Here is a 17,528-nt window from a genome sequence, read left to right as displayed (position 1 = left end):
GGAGAGACATGAAATTCCTAGTACCACATAATTCAACATTCCTAGAGGAGAAAATCTGTATTGTAATCACAGATAAACTCATTTGGAAACTTTGGAAAGAAAGAGCATTAGGAAACATGCGGGGAAGGGAAAACGTACCCTGCCTTAGGAGATGTGGTGGATATTACAGTAAACACATGTCTGAGGCATTGTTTGAATGCATTTATAGTTTTCAATCTTCTGTTCACCTTTTATATTAAAGCATTTTAATAAAGAATGTTCTTACCTTGTGACCACAGACATACTTTCTCAGTTTAAATAAAATTTTATTTTCATAGACTAATTCAGTCATGAAAGCATGCTTTCATTGAGTGAAACAAACATTCCAGAAAAGAGATGGGTGGATTTCTTTAAAGTGAGTGGAAGGTGAAAGCAAGTCCTCCAGTCCTAACCCAGCCTGGGATTTCTCTGAGTCAGGAAGTGCAGAAGGGTGGAAAGCAAGGGTCTAGTTTCCCCAAGCTAGGCCTGCCTCTCAGAGAAAGGCCCTCTCTCCTACCTCTGGCCCGGGGTACAACTTTAACCCTGTCATGGTTGTATGACTTTAACTCTGTCCCAGCCTCAGGATGACCACTGACCAGCAGCTGTAGGGACCATCTGTCCAGAATGGTACAGTCCTAGTTTCTTCCCAGCCCATCCCCTGGTGCAACTGCACCCGTCCTAGCACTGACCCTTTGCAGTCAGAAAACCTTCATAAAACCATAGTGCAAAACACATGAGAAGGCGTTTGAGAGAGAAGGGACATTCAACCGCCCAGTGGCAGACCAGCTTTCTAAAGTTGCCACTGACGGCAGCAGCTGGGGGACAAAGGTTAGTTGGAGATTTGGTCTAGACCCAGGGAACACACGTGCTCCTGCCTGAGTTGCCTGCCGTGATTCACAGCCCAGGGAGGACATTGAGCAGGGACTTTTATGGCCGATCAGGTTGAAGACATGTTGTTGTCGTTGTCATCGTTCTCAGCCTTACCGCCCCCGCCCCCACCTCTGCCACGGAGCTCCCTGCAGGACAGTGGGAGAGGAGCCTGCGTGGTAATTACATCAGCCCCTGGAAAGACACGATTGGGCTACTAGAGTGGTTTGATTCACCACCTAAGGACCAGTGCGAGGCAGCCCCAGGGGTGGGCAAAGGCAGCTAGTCAGGGCACAGCCAGTAGGACTGGCATCCACAACCTGAAAGGGAGAGCCCAGCCACTGGGAACGATTGGGGAAAACCAGGAACAAACTCCTGTGCAAAAGGCAATCGGGATTTAAAATGCCGTCTTGTCCCTCTGACAGCTTTTTCCATGCCGTTGAGGTAAGATTTTTTTTTTTTTTTAAACACATCTCACCTTCCCCTAAAGATTGCAGTGTTGAGGCTGGAACAGATTATAATCATCTGAATTTCTGCTTGACCATCCCTTTGCCTGGGACCTGTTATATCTTTATGGATTTGAACAGGACCAGAAAATGAAACCTGCTTGTAATTTCATGGTTGTATTCTTACTGAGCCCTTTTATTATTGATTTAAATTTTAGCATATGCATGTTCATTTATCTCATCTTCTTCTTAAGCTTCAGGGAATGTGAGATGGGTGGTGGGGAAGCAGGAGCAGGTGGCCCGGACCCTAGAAAATAAGAGAGCAGAGGCATCAAAAGTTAGGATGGCAAGGGGAAAAAAGTTTGTGTTGGTGTACTTGTTTTTGTAGTTGGTCCAAATATAAAATATCCAACCCTGTACCACAATCAGTATTTTAAGTGAATTCTGTTGCTTCCTAAGCCAGGTTGGTGGCTTGACTATGTGCTCCATGTTCTTGTAAAATGTCAAGGGCATTTTAAGAATGTTGTGTCATAAACCTGCCGGCTCTGTCCATAGGAGTTAGAAAGGGGAGGAGGAAAAAGAAGAAGGGGAATATCAATGGGCCCTCTTCCTGCTGCATCACTGTGGCCAGAAAAAGATGTCCATGTTTTGGAGCACAGTATAGTTTCTACTCTTTTCTGTTTCATCTCAGGTTTTACTTCTTATAAGTACAAAATTGTTTATCTGTACATGTTCCCTTTGTGTATTGCAGGATGTTAAAGTCTTTAGTGAAGATGGAACAAGCAAGGTGGTGGAGATTCTGACAGACATGACGGCCAGGGACCTGTGCCAGTTGCTGGTTTACAAAAGTCACTGTGTGGATGACAACAGCTGGACTCTGGTGGAGCACCACCCACACCTGGGATTAGGTAAAGAACATCCTGGGGTGGGGACAGCACCTGAAAACCTCAATGTGCGGTCAAATGAAGATGCTACACCAAAAGTGCGACTGCACTGCCCTCTGCTAAGTTGGCCGGCAGCTTATGTGTTGCCCTCGATAGCTTCTACTTCTTTTCTCTCTTCGAAATTTCATTTCCTCCTTCCTAACCCTCTCCTCTCTCATGTTTTGAGAATCTTGCCTTGGATGGTTGAAGCAGTAACTTCCAAAGGGCTTCGATATAGCACCAAGGTTCTCTGTGTCTCAGCTCCCCATTCTGCCTTTCAGAGCCATGGGGGCCTGTTGCACACCCTTGAACTGGGGGAGAGAGAGGGGCAGCCTTGCAGTGCCCTAGGTAGAGCTGGAGAATCACAGGGTTGGATTGCAGCTGCCACTCTCCAGAAAGTAATACTTACTGCTGATAAGCAGGGCACCCTGATTCCAGGCTGCTGGGAGGGAGCACGTCATAAAACAGTTGCATCCTGGTTTTGGTATTTGCATAACATCTCTGAGCTGCTTATTGATGCCTTGATGGTATGTTCCTCTGTGTGTGTGTGTGTGTGTGTATGTGTATGCGTGCACTCGCGAACCTATGTTATGCCGAGAAAGCAAGGGTATATTTTACATCATGGAATATTTGAAAATATGTACTATATCCAGAACCAACTCAAGTTTTGTTTTTCTCAGATTTTCTGTCTCAGGTAAAGAAGCTTTTCAGACTTCTGTTTAAATTCCTATTGGAAAAAGTGTTGTGCCTGTAATGTCATACATATATATTTAGAAACAGAATTTTCTCTAGATCAACAGCTATGTTTCTTCATTTCTCAAAGCAGAAATAAAAATCCTATGATAGTAAACTTCCCCTAGTTTTAAATTCTTCTCATGAACCTTTTTGAAACATTAATCAATTGAATCTAGACATTCTAGGTCTGGAATGTTCATTTAACTAAATAGCATCTTTCCAACAGATAGGGTACAATTTAAGCTTAATTAACACAATGTAAATTTGAGTTTTCATTGTAAGTCCCTTTCCAGCTCCATCTGGACTTTTATATAGATACATGTGTGCTTTTAAAGGAAACATATAGAGCTTTTGCTGATTTCTTTCCCACCCCTCCTGATGGCCAACTTGTTTGTATGACAACAGAACTTTTCTGTCGTCACTAACAGCCCTCTCCTGCCAGGTTCATTCACCTGCTGCACAGTGAGTGGTCGTGATGTCACACCTGTTCCCATGGAGACGGACTAACTGTCCTGTCAAGCTCTGGTTTGAGATAACTGTGAATGGATCCTACAGGAGTCTTTTAAGACCACCACAAGCATCTGTTGATACACAGATAACTTAGAAATTTAACAATAGTGGGAAACATGCAGCATGTATGTGTGTATGTACATATGTATATGAAAACCATATGGAGAACAGTAACTGCAAAAATGAGTCTGCATAGTTGGACCAAACAGTAAATATTGTTGAAAGCCCATTCAAAACTCTGAAACTCTTTTCATCTGAAAGGAGCAGTAGAAAGGACTTCTACAGTTTTTTTTTTTTTCTTCTTCTTATTTTTTTGGTGCTGGGGATCGAATCTAGTGCTTTAAGCATGCTAAGCAAGCACTCTACCACTAATCTACACCCCAATCCCACTTCTTCAGGTATTTGACACATGCATATAATGATGCACACTTAGAGCATGTGGTACAGATACCCATAAGATTTTAATATATAAGGAATATTTCAGAAATTTTGATTCAGGTATTTCTTATAGCTCTGATTTCTACAACTTACAATACATAGATAAATTATACATTAGAACTTTGGAAATAAATGAATGATTTAAAATTTATTCTGAGGTGGTAGAGAAATCAATAGCCAGCATTCTTAGATATATGACATTTCTAGGTCTCCTTCTTGTCTTATTCACAGATGGACTTAACACGTTTTAAAGAGATGATGCTTTATTTTAAAATTAAATAAAAAGGTGGGAAGGAGTAAGAAAGCAAGGAAAAGGAGAAAAAGGAACAGGATACTTTGATCAAAATTTGGATACTACTTAACAAACAAACAAAAATTTAATGACCTCACACAAATAGAATTTAGAGATACTTGAAGTTCCCTTGAATATCCTTCCTTATTTCAACAACAGTGCCTTTCTCTTTAAAGACAAGTGGTCATGTTTTCATATAGGCTGGTTGTGCAGAGGATTGTGAGAGTTTTTAAGATTCACCACGTTACACTATCTGGAAAGGTCAGCACCCCCAGGACAGGTTCTGCTCCTTCATTCCATCTCTGACTTCTCTGCTTGTGCTTTTGTTATGTGTGGTCTAAGCCTATTAATTTATAACAACAACAACAGTTAAGTTGCTATTTAGGGGGAATTCTTATTTCTTTCATGATTAACAGCATTTGTCTGCCAGGGCCCCATTGACAGGAAGGTTCAGGTACTGGGCTATGGGAACCCTTCCAGAGAACCCTGTAGGTGTCTCAGCACTCTCTCTGGGAGAGACTGCAGCCTTATGAGGAATTCTTGGTGGTGGCTGATGGTCTAGTTGACATTCCTGGGTCTTTCTGGTGCATTCAGGTCTCACCTATACTACAGGCAGGGCCACCCTGTCCCACATCCCCAGGCATAGCTATATCTATGTAGGGAGTAACTCCCTTAGGTAGTTACATGTTGGGTCTTCTCATAGGGACATGGACATACATGGGGCTGACAACTTGAGCAAAAGGGAAGCAGTGCTTGCATATCCTTCAGGCAGATTCTAAAGCAGAGCATTACCCAGTCCTCTGATAACCAGTAGCTTAAGAGATCTCAATCTGACATCATTTTTTGTCTATGTATGATTTCAGAAATTGAGGATTTCCAAGGACAGTTACAACACTGAATTTAGCAGCTAAAATATTAGATTCTGAACAATATAAAACCTTTTTTACACCCAGAAAGGAGTGATGACTCTCGAAAAAGTGAGGACAATTCCCAAGAGAGCCTTTACAAGATGTCTTCCTTCTCTCTGGAGAAGAGCCTCCAGGGCTCTACTCTGGGATGCTCCTTTGTACTGATGTAGAAGTTGAACAGTGACTGCCTGCCTTGCTCTGTAGAGCTGTGTCTTTGTCTGGTGGGACTTGGCTCTGCCCACTCTCCATTGCATTGTGGGCAAACAGGGGCAGAGACCTGTGAGCCAGGAGCCCATAGCCCTTCCCAGGCTCTTCCTGTCAGCACCTGAGGGGGAGGGTATTTACCACTCAAGGTGCCTTAGAAACTTGTTGCAAAGCCCTAGTCAGTCAGCAAAGTCCCTTAGTGATTGGTGATCTTAGGTGAATATATTTTATATTATGATTGCCAGGAGCCCTGCTTCAGTCTGCACTTCCCATAAGACCAACCTGTTGGGGATGGTTCAGCCTTAGTGTCTGAGAGTTGATGTCTTAGCAATGGAAACACTGCCCCCGATCAACACCACTCAGCAGCCAACGATAAGGCAGATCAGGGTGCCAGCATGGGCCAGGTGCTTCGGAAGGTATCCCCATCCCTCTTCCCCCAGCACACGAGTCTCTGGAAGCTCCACTTCAGCTAGCACAGCTTCCCATATAGAGCACATAGTGCTTTTAAACAGTCAGCCTGCACACACAACAAGTAAATGAATTCTTAAAAGAACTTTTGAAAGATACAGATTTAAGTGTACAAAAAGGCATTTTGGTATAACCCTGAACTTGAAAATGGAATTACAGATAAACTCCATCCCATGGAGCCTGGTGTGGTGGGTGGGGCTAGACTCTCAAATCCAAGTCCTGAATGATGTGGGCATCAGGCACAGAGCAAAGGACAGATGTTCTAGAAGAGGGGGCACTTAACAACCCAGGAAAGAGAAAAGGGTTCCGGTTAGATTCTGTGGATTTCAAGGATTTGAGAATTTCTGTTACCCTTGCAAATTTGGCAGAAACATCTCAGGAAGAGCAACAGTTCTCTCTGGAGCTGTTTCCAGCTTTGTGTTTGTTAACAGTTGGGTGAGAAATGCTGTGAGAGTAACCCTTTGGGGTCCTGCAGCTGCTGTGCTTTGGATGCTGACAACTGACCCATGTAGAAAGTTGTCGAAGGAGAAAACTGGCCCATTTTGATCCTCAGTTCTCAGGCAGAGCCCTTCACAGACCAATTTTCTGTCTCCGCTCCCTCTTACATTAGACTAAGTACCAAGTGATATTCTTTCCTCACTAAAATATGTATAGATAGAGAGGCCACTGACAGGGCTTGTCCCAGCATCAGGATGGTTTTCCATAGACAAGCTCTCTTTGTTCCCAGTGTCTCAGCCCGCAAAGCCCTGAACTAATTGACAGCTCTCTTCTCTTCCTTGCGTGGGCTGTGCTGAGGAAGGATGTGCTGAATGGGGCTGGAGGTTGGCTCAGGCAAGCCCAGGGGCAGCAGCTGGTATCAGGAAGAGACAATGGACTCTGGCCTCTTTTCTGTGCACCGGTTCTGTGGTGGTCCCTCCACTGCCAACTGGAGGGGCGTGGTGAAGAGTCATATGAAAGCTGCTTAGTTTAAGGCAGAGAAACAAAATTTTCTTTGTTGAGTTGTCTGACATTTAAGTTTTTTGTTTTTTTTTTTTTTTTTTTTTTTTTTCCTCATGGAGTAGGATAGTGGTGTAGATGCTGGACTTAGTTTAAGATTTTTGAAAAATACAAATGTACTTCAAGGAATTTTTGCTTTTTCTTGTGAACAAATAGCGATTTTGGAATACAGTGATAAAAAGTTAGCATTCTGGTTTTGCTTAGGGCCACTGGAATAATAGGAGGTTTATGATAGCCCTGTGAATGTTAAAAAAAAAAAAAAAAATGGGTGGGAGAGCTTTGAACTGATGATATCCACTCACTGACTGCTGTGGAAACTGTGCCCAAGGCCAGTCAGTGGCAGCTTGAGGCTACACAACTCTGGATCCCTGAGGAAGGGGGCTTACCTGCCTCCTCAGCCACTCTTTTCAACTGGGAGCCATACCCAGAGATCTGAGACCCTGGGGTTACCAGAACGACCTGAGTGGGAGAAGCATGCTCCACATACAAGCCAGTTTGGCAATCTACTGGTTATCTGAGGACACAGTAGAACCCCAGTCCCCTGGTCACCCTTCCACAGGGCAGCAAGCTCTCCTTTGTCCACCTGGGGTCTGATACCAGGGGCAGTTTCGCTGAGTGCAGTTTCCCCAGTACAAAGGGAGAGAGGGGCTTAGAGTCAAAATCAGAGCATATGCGCTTTGACCATGACCTCTTAGGTCTGTTTCTCCCCAGAGGGTCCCTCTTGATTCCTCAGGGTTCTCTGGAGACAAGATACCCTTTGCTTCAGAGGTAGACATCTTGTCCTCACTGAGGTAGCTGCCTCTTCTCCTTTTAATTTCTCCTTATTTTACCTGGTGAAAATGTTCTATTCTATAAACCAGCCATCAGCTGGTTGTTGGTTTTTGCTTTTTGCTTTTCCCGTAACAACAGAAAGAGATTTTTCCATGAATAAATCTAATGGAAGTCATTGACTTGTTTTCTCCTCAGAACATCTATTTTGAAGAAACAACCTTGAGTCAGGCATGTTTTAAAAAACAAGCATCACAGTTTTAGTCACATGCTCAAATTGTATGATTTTTCTCTCCTTTTCTGTACTGGCAAAACATAAGGTCTGTGTTTTAGTTTACATGTTGCTGGCAAAATTCCCTCCCAGACAGGGACAAGTGGGAAGTATCCCAGGTCTGCTGGTGGTGCCAGGTCTGGCCCTTCTCTGAGGTTCTGTGAGCTGCTTGGCAACAAGAGGGACAAAAATCCCTTTCCTTCATAAATTCAGGCTTTAACTACATTTCTACTAGGAAGACTGCTCCTTGTAACATCAAAACCAAGGCTGAGGACATATCCATCCAAAATTTGTTCCTAGTGCCAACAGTGACCCTGTAAGAGGAGTACCCATGGTAGTAGTTGTTCTCTGTAGACAGAAATTCTTTTTCCAAATTCCGAGATTGGTTTCATTTGGAAATGCTTTTTTCCTAAACTTTGTTCCTTTCATACAAGATGAGAGTTTATTTTAGAGACTCAGTTCTGGCTGCATGAAGGACAGAACTGCTCTCTGTCCATCCCATAGCACCTCAGTCTGTACCATGTTGGCACAAGTCCACATACTGACCCTGCTGCAGATTTGCTCATTATTGTTTATTGTATTATTTGATAAGATTCTTTCCCTGTCTTAACCACCCCAGCCTCATTACAGTTTTTGAGGAGATTCATGGGAGGGGATGTAACCTCCATCAGGGAGCAGAAAGGCAAAGCTTTCTCCAAGCACATATTATTTGGTAGTAGGCCAAGTTCTTCATGCTTCACATTTAATCAGAGTGTACAAGCACTGGGGAAAATAACCTTTCCAGATGCTCTGAAGTATGTGTGTGTGTGCGTGCGTGCTCGCACGTGCACAATGAGTACTCTGTGTATAGTGTTTTTTTTCTTTGCCTTCACATATAATCCAGTTGATGAGAATATTCCATGATGTGGTTAGTGCTGGCTTCAGTGTGAAAGATGAGTACATCGGTACATCCTGTCTGAGAGCAGCATCATGTGGCTGCTCCCATATTATATTCCCAAGGCAGTTTCAGGCAGCCAGGTTTCTTGGAATCCAAGGGCTCCCAGTGACTTCCCACCTCTGCAGCCTCTGCTCTTACCCACCCCACACCTTAAAAGTCCTTTTTGCACAGTGACTTCCCTACTTTCCTTTTTGTTTTTGAATATTTTCCCAGTTTTTATAGTCTGTTCTTTATAAGCATTGAGATTCCTTAATGTAAGGGCCAAATCATTTGACTTTCTCCTTAACATTTTATTGATGCCAAATATAAAAGAAGTATATAAAAGTCCATATTGACCTGAATTCTGTATTCTATGTGTTTTAAGACCTCTTGGGCATTGGGTAGTGCGTTAAAGAGAGATTTAAATTCAGTTTAGTTCCTGACCTCATCTTCGTTCACAGCATTTAAAGAAGTCAGCCAGACTTTGGAATTGGTGGTAAAACTGCCTTGAAGTTTTTGCCTATCTTATCTTACATGTAATACTTTTACCCTGCAGAAAGGTGCTTGGAAGATCATGAGCTGGTGGTCCAGGTGGAAGGTACCATGGCAAGTGAGAGTAAATTCTTGTTCAGGAAGAATTATGCAAAGTATGAGTTTTTTAAGAATCCCATGGTGAGTCTTATCTCTTCAGATTTGGGGTTTGGAACTCCTGAAATCTTAAAAGTTTATCATGGGTGTTTTGTAATATCAGATTATAAAATAACTGTGATCCATAGGTCAGCATATGCATGTGAGAATCTGAGTTGCTGTTTATTGAAGGCAGTCCTTGCCCAAAACAATCTCTGGCACTTAACTAAATACCCTTGTGACTGGCTAAAGGTAGTAGTTGCCTTCAAATAGTAACAAAGGAAAGGGCGTCAAAGTCTGGAAGTCAAAGTGGGGAGGAGAGACTGTTCTTGTTCAGTTATTTTGAAAGTTCTTATTTAAATTGGAACAAATTGATCAAGACTGAGCAGAAGAAATATTCATTTTTTGAAAGTATCAAATATTATCTTGTGACTGTATACAGAAGAATGAGTAGAGCAGTCAGTGTGATTGGTTTATCGGTTGTCATCTCCTTGACTGTTCTTTCCTCTTCTATTTTTTGAGAGACATTTGTCCTGGGACATAACAGGAGAAGGAACTTCATAATGTCCATAGCACTGGCTCTTAACCTGAATCAGGGGGCAGAGCAGCATCAACTTGGAGATAAGAACCAGGTCCACTTCTGGCATGGATAATTTAGCTGCTTTTTTATTGCATAGGAAGAAATCTGATAATTCTTCCTGGGTAATATAGCAGAACAGACTTTTTCACACAACTCTGTCCACCTTGTATACTCTAGGATTTCTGTATCTCATGCCATTCTTTGCATCACTGAGATTTAACCCTGGCACACCTCTTTGCCCACGCGACATGCCATGAGACATGAATTCTGCATTTAATATAGTAGATATTCCAAACTTGGATCCATCATGTGAGGAAACTGAATGTAACCTTTCAAAGGAGGTGTTTCCATTCTGTGATAAGGGAGTAAAGGGGGCTGTCGTTTAAAGTACAGATGTGCACAATTGTACCAATAGGAACTTTTTTTAAACGTGGACAGACCTGTAAGTGTTTCCCCCACTTTGAAGCTAACCTTTAACATATTTGTTTTTCCTCATTTCCTCAGAACTTCTTCCCAGAACAGATGGTTACTTGGTGCCAACAGTCCAACGGCAGTCAGACCCAGCTTTTGCAGGTATTGGACGAAAATAGAGTTTCTGCTGAAATACAGTTTCCAGATAAAAGTCCTCTTGTAACTGTTATGGCAGCTTGTAAAAACTTGAAGAGGCTGGGTCCTTAATCACATATTAACCTTGGCTCTTAGTGGAGTTTAGAGTAACCAGAAATAAATGTGTGCTTGGGAAATCTATGTGTAGCCAGGCTCCTTCAAAGCATTTACACCCAGAATAAACTTGCTGTGACTTAAAAGCAATCTGAGTGTTGCCATCGCTGAGCCTGGGCCAGGAGGAGGGCAAGAGGGAGAAACTGTGGTCCTAACTCTGAGCATGGCTTCCCAAGACAGGCCACTGCCTCGCTGCTTGGAAATTTCTACAAAAATACTGATTCTTACTTCAGAGTGAAGAATGATAAGAAAGCCACAAAGTCCTTTTGCTTTTTTATTTTTATTTTTTAAACTTTTTCTATTTGTTCTAATTAGTCATACATCACAGTAGAATGCATTTATAGATTTTGATAAATCATACATAAATGGAGTATAATTTCTTATTTTGCTGATTGTCCTTTTATTTTTATTCAATTTTTTTTTTTTCTATATTTGATGCGGGGGAAATGGCAACCCAGGGCCTTCTGAACGCTGGTCAAGGGCTCTACCACTGAGCCACACCCCCAAGCCCCACAAAACCCTTTTAGAAGTAACTTACTATATGTTAACATTAAGGAAACTTGTTTGAATTGTCCTTCTACTTTCTAAATGTGTATTCAAAAAAAAAAAAAAAATCCTCGTCTCTCCCCACTCTCCCCACTCCCTTCCAGGGGATGGGGCCAGCAAAGCCTCTGGGCTGAGTGCCGACTCACATTCCTCTTGGGGAGTTGGGAATGTGAAAGGGAATGTAACTGCTGCCCCCCAGATGTGTGTCTGCGTGCAACATGTCAAGTGAGAGAACAAACCGACAGTATCCAGACCTGTGGGGAGGGGCCGTTGTCTGTTTCTACTCCAGGGCAGAGAGCCCATCTATGCCACACCCCATTTTTTTTTTCTTCCCCATGAAATTGTGTGTGTGTGTGTGTGTGTGTTCTCTAAGATGTTATTCATAAAGCTGCCTATAAAAGCAGTTATCTGGGACAGTGAGCTGTCACCACGTGTCCCAGGTACTTCATGGACAGATACCTTTTATGTAACTCCTTTTTGAAAGAATGCATAGGTAAAAGTGGCAGCTTGGTTCTTATTCTTAATTCCTAATCTGTTGCTGCTGGTACTTGTTCTTCTCCTAGTTCTGATAATCAGATTAGATATTATTTAGAAATCTTGAACAAAGGGCAGAATCCTTAAGTCTTCTGCCTTATAAGGAAATTATGACTTTATGTTTTTAACCAGTGTTAGATTAATTTGCTTGCCTGTGTTTCAATGCTAATTATATTCTATGCAATGCCAGTTTAGATGGAATGTTAAGGCTTTTGAAAGGAGAAAAACCTCAGTTTGACCAAAAAACATTTTAGTAATTCAGAAAATGTCAAACTGAACAATAACATATCCATTTTAATTATTTTATGTTAGCATTATCTGATTTTTAAAATTTGCTCTTCCACAGAATTTTCTCAACTCCAGTAGTTGTCCTGAAATTCAAGGGTTTTTGCATGTGAAAGAGCTGGGAAGGAAATCGTGGAAAAAGCTATATGTGTGTTTGCGGAGATCAGGCCTTTATTGCTCTACAAAGGGAACTTCAAAGGTGAGTTTGAAACCCACCACCACCACACCAGTTCTGCCTCAGTTACCTCAAGGTGATATGAATAAGAATGAACTTGGGTTTCATTTTAAAATGCACCTTAACCTCTTCCATGCTTGTGATAATTTACTAATAAGCTAATTGTGTAAGAGTTACAGCTCTATTGAGCTGCCTCAGAAGCGGGGTGGTAATGCAGACCTGGGATGGCCTGCTGCATCACTTCTGCAACCCCAGGCTGCCCAGTCCTGGCTCCTGACTGTGGGATGCAAGAAGACCCTCCTGGCTGCTTCAGTCACTACAAAGATTGACTGATTTTTCATAATTTTAGAAGTTGGGATGCAAACTAGCCATAGGATGTTTATTGCCACCTTAATGCCAATATAATACAGGTCGTTATAGACATTTTTTGTAGTCAGTTGCCCTTTTTTGTGTGTACTCATTGGGAAGAGGGGGTGAGAGGTATGAAACAGCTGCAGACCTCAGAACGAAGCTGGTGACATTGTAGACCTCCTGTGGGCTCCTCCTGGAGGTCTCCTGTGGGCTTTTTGCACATTTGTACCTACTCTTTTCTTGAGACTGTCTTACAAACACCCTGCGGTAGGAACTATGCCCTGCCAAACTTGGCTGGATATTTGCCTTGGAAAAGCCACAGTCTCTTCTGCTCATTTCAGGAAAGAATAGTGAACTGGTGGAACCCAAATGAAGGCTCTGAGCAGCTGTGGCTCTAGGAAGTCAGTAGCTGCTAGATGATGTCCCATCTGGGGAGAAGGGGTGTCTTCTTCATTGTGTGGCTTTGATCGCCTGCAGGGCAGGGCAGGGCAACTCCTTGACTTCCTTGCTCTGATTTATGGCTTACTCATCATCCTCATACAAGTTGAAGCCAGGAACAGTTTGTAGCATAGAGCAGGAAATAGTACTTGGCTGGAGAGTTCAGAAGGGCGGGCCCGGCTGTCAGTGGGAAAACCCAAGGCACCAGGGGACTGGAGTACACAGCATGTCATCAGTGGTATGGCCCTGAACATAGAATGTGCTCTTATATTGGACCTCGGGGCTGCAGGCTTTCTCCTGGGTTTTACTCCAATCATGGGACTGTGATTTGGCAGAAGTATTAAAACATTCCAATAGTCTTGTGACTGAGTGTTTGAAAGGTAAGGTTTTGAGTGAGGGCTGGGCAAATTTGGTTCTCATTTAGCATTTATTTCACATCACTGCCAGCGGGGAAGTGTGTATGAGTGTGCCCAGGCTGATTTCTACTTATAAAAATGTGAGAACAGTTGCTCTTTGCTGTGAGACCTGACCTCTGCTTTTGCAGGAGCCCAGACACCTGCAGCTGCTGGCTGATCTGGAGGACAGCAACATCTTCTCCCTGATTGCTGGGAAGAAGCAGTACAGCGCTCCCACGGACCATGGGCTCTGCATTAAGGTACTCCACCAAGAGGCTGTCCAAATGCTAGGACTGGGAATTCAATGGATTAATTCCTGTTTTGCCCACCATGTGCTTGTTGCTTCTTTTGTTCTTAACAGAAATATGGTTTCTTGCTGGACTTATTCATTCCTGTAAAAAGTGAACCTAAATGTATGCTTATGTTGATTCTCAAGTAGCTCAAAGCTTAAGGAAAAGCAGACACATGGTGGATAATGCCACTTGGTAGGCTCAGTGGCGTAGGGCCAGTTGGGACTGAATTGTAGCCTAGTATTAGCAGTGGGAAGAGAACAGTCATTGGGCAGAAGACACCTGGTTTGTCACCTGTAACCTCCAGGTACTGAGTGAGCTGGCACTTCTGTTCATGAGGATCATTCGATAGGAAAGACCACAACAATATCTACCCTCTGTGTATATGAATGAGTTTGTGCAGATGTACACACATAAATGCACATGCATGGATGGGCACATATACATATTCACATGTGTGTGCATGTGGCCAACAATGTATGTGTACTCCAGTAAATGCACTTGTATGTATATGTGTATATATATATATATAATGTATATATATGCACACAAATACACATACACTCACATACAAAGACACACATGTACACACATATTTCCACACACATACACACATGCACACATGCCTGCAGGACCATGTTCTGTCCCTAGTGAGGTTATAGTAATAATTACAATCATAACGGTACATGATCTTTACTGAATACTATGTATGAAATGTTCTACTAATGGTTTTTATGCCTATTATTTAATCTTCATGGATACTTATGGAGTACAAAACCATCCAGCTTCATTGCCCATGTCAGGTAGCCAGTGAATAGTTGTGCTTGGACCTCACCCCAGTGGGCTAAGTTCTGAGCTAGAGATCAAGGTCCATTCTAATGGGAAAAGAGAACATAGGGATCCCTTCCTTAGCCTGTAACACAACTAAAATGTCATTCTGAAATATCATCCGCAGGTACAGTAGTGCTTCCTTATTTCTGATATTGATTTCATTGCTTCTGGTTACCCATGGTCAACCAGGGTCTAATGTTGAATAGAAAAGTCAAGAAATCATTTAAAACATTTAAATGTCCCAACATTCTGAGTAGTATGATGGTGTCTCACACTTTTCAGGCTCTGTCTTGCACAGAATATTGGTTCTTCACCCAGCATATTCACATTGTATACACTTTCTTCCATTAATCACTTAGCAGTCTCTCTATTATCAGATCTGGTACTGCAGTATCACAGTCCTTATGTTCACATAACCCTCGTTTTACTTTAAATAGTCCCTCCAAAGTTCAAGAGTAGTGCTACTGATTCAGATATGCCAAATGGAGTCCATCAGTGTTCCTTTTAAGCAAAAATGTGAAAGTTCTGGACTTATTAAGGAAAGAGAAAAATCATGCTAAGGTTGCTGAGATGTATACTCAGAACAAATTCAATACCCATGAAATTGTGAGGAGGAGGAAAGAAATTTGTACTACTTTTGCTCACCCCTCTCATACTGCCAGAGTTAGGACCACAGTGGGTTAGTAAGTGCTCAGTTATAGAATCGAAGCTATCATGGGTTCTGGTCCCCACTAGAAGTCTTGGAATATATCCCGGAGATTAAATGGAGACCACTATAGTAGGAATCTACTTCAAACCAGATAAAGGCTCAAGATAGCCTCAGGAGGGGCTGGAGGCTCCTCTTCTTCTTGCTGGACCACACCAGCAACACACTTTTCTCTGCTCCCATTTCTGTTCTCACAGATGCCCGGAGTGCTGGGCTGCCACTCCCACTCCTGGCCCCTCCAAATTCCTAAGCTGGACGAGCAACTCAGCATCCATCCTGAGCACTGTTCTTTGAGTTACAGCAGGGGGTTCACATGGAAGCCCAGATTAGTTTACCCTGTGACAGGCTTCTCCCTTGGCTCACAGCCCTGCCTCTGCCAGGCAGACCTGTCATTCTTCTGTGGCCACAGGATACAAAACACACCCCTACCTGCCTTGCATTGTTTGCTTCTATCTCAGTGCCCCTTCTTCATTGCTCTTCCCCTCTGGACTTCCACTGGGGGTCCATATTGGGACCATTCCAGCTCTCCGTAACCTCTTGGGGGCCTCCCTGCTTCCCAGCTAATGCACCCAGCCACCTTCTCAGTCTCCCTGGGAGGTGACTTTGAAGATCTTTCCTTCTGTAACTCAGGAAAGTGGTTGTCTTCCCATAGATTCCAAGGACCCCTCAAAAGTGTTGGACATCTCTTCCTCTTTGTTCCATCCTGCTTCACATGCCCATTGCCTCGTGATTATTTGTGTTGCTGTCTGACTGCTCTGCAGTTCCCAGCTGGGGAAGGATATATGCTTCAACAAAGGATTAAGTAACTACAACCAGCCTTGGTCTGTTCTGTTGGATCCTCTGTGAAGGAGGATGCTCTCTACCTGGAGGGGAGTGTGCGTACTCTGTGCTCCCTGCTTGGGTGACCACAGCTGATTGCCTTGGATTTGAGTGCTGTGCTGCCCTGCCTCAACGTAAAGTATGTTTCACACTTGCCACTTTGCACTCATCAGATTTCCTTTTTCCTCCACTAGCCAAACAAAGTAAGAAATGAAACTAAAGAGCTGAGACTGCTCTGTGCCGAGGATGAGCAAACCAGAACATGCTGGATGACAGCGTTCAGACTCCTCAAGGTACTTGATGACTCGCGGTGTGTGGTGGATTTACATCTCCTTGTGGAAAATGGGCAATAGGACTTAGGGTCTATTCTGACATGAAAATGCCTGTAACTTTTCCAGTATTCTATCACAGTATGTTATTTATCACATGTAGTTATACATTCTTCTAAGTAAGATCTCAGGAGCTTCTAATTTAGAAGATTAGAGCCCAGTTTTCTGACCTCAATACTATTGACATTTTCTTTGCACTGTAGGACATTTAGCAGCATTCCTGTTCTTGCCCCACTAGGTTCCTGTAGTATCTAGTTGAGACAACCAGTTGAGAATATCAAGACACCTCTAGACATTGCCACATGTCTCTTGAGGACCTAAGGGTGAGAAATTGTCCCTGAGCAACACTAGGTTATAGGAAATAGTAGATGTACTATTCCATTTTTGTTACTGTTACAAAATACCTGAGGCAGGCTACCTTACAAAGGTTAGAGATTTATTTAGGTCATAGTTCTGGAGGTTCAAGGTTATGGTACTTACCTTAGCTCAGCTCTAGTGAGTGGTCTTTTGGTTGTGTCATTGTCATTGCAAATGATAATGGCAGAAGCACACATGGCAGGAAGAATTTACGTCTCCAAACAGGAAGACAGGGAGCTTCATTACATACTCTCAAGACCTTCTCACTAGGCCCCACCTCCTAAAGCACCACACTGAGAATAAGCCTGCAACACAAACCTTTGGACACATCATATCCAAACCATAACAATAGATGAGAAGGAGCACTTATTTTTATGGCTGGGTAGACTCTGAGCTTCCAAAAATTCAAGGCCATGAGAAAAGAAGCATGATGACAAATTATATGGTTCACCATAGCTAGTATCTCCTGATCAGTTCTAAAAGAATTTATTAAATAAAACCTTGTCTGGGACAGTGCTCTTGGTGGCAATCATAATAATTGTCAAAGTGATTTCCTAAAATCACTTTGTAAAGCTACAAACAGAATGGTAAAGCATCTCTCACTTTGTTTCCTCAGTGTTTCTTTGCACACATACAGTACATCCCATGTGTCTATAAGTAATTATGTTTGTGCAGTCCACTCAAGTTGCACATCAGCTGACCAAGGGTCCAGGGGTTTCTGGAGGAGATACTTACTTGGCCGACTGTGGCTGATGCATACAGTGGTCTGCAGATCACTTTACATC

At 42.9% G+C, this 17,528-nt stretch overlaps 1 protein-coding gene across 5 annotated transcripts in view; it reads left to right on the top strand.

Moving 5' to 3' along the window:
• Grb10 (growth factor receptor bound protein 10) overlaps window positions 1-17,528 on the top strand; it is a 198,334-nt gene that overhangs the window by 155,661 nt on the left and 25,145 nt on the right. For 4 of the 5 annotated variants that reach the window (XM_047560076.1, XM_047560075.1, XM_047560074.1 and 1 more), the window contains 6 exons: window positions 2,083-2,239; window positions 9,317-9,432; window positions 10,472-10,540; window positions 12,114-12,251; window positions 13,561-13,671; window positions 16,252-16,350. In XM_047560076.1, the coding sequence (XP_047416032.1) occupies window positions 2,083-2,239; window positions 9,317-9,432; window positions 10,472-10,540; window positions 12,114-12,251; window positions 13,561-13,671; window positions 16,252-16,350 (690 nt within the window). Of the gene's footprint in view, window positions 1-996; window positions 1,330-2,082; window positions 2,240-9,316; window positions 9,433-10,471; window positions 10,541-12,113; window positions 12,252-13,560; window positions 13,672-16,251; window positions 16,351-17,528 lie in introns of those variants that run through there. The other variant, XM_047560077.1, reaches the window with a different exon arrangement.

This window comes from Sciurus carolinensis, chromosome 8 (genome assembly GCF_902686445.1).
Source record: "Sciurus carolinensis chromosome 8, mSciCar1.2, whole genome shotgun sequence".
NCBI classification, from domain to species: domain Eukaryota; kingdom Metazoa; phylum Chordata; class Mammalia; order Rodentia; family Sciuridae; genus Sciurus; species Sciurus carolinensis.
The sequence above is the reverse complement of the archived record's forward strand: the minus strand, read 5'-3'. Positions and strand labels throughout refer to the sequence as shown.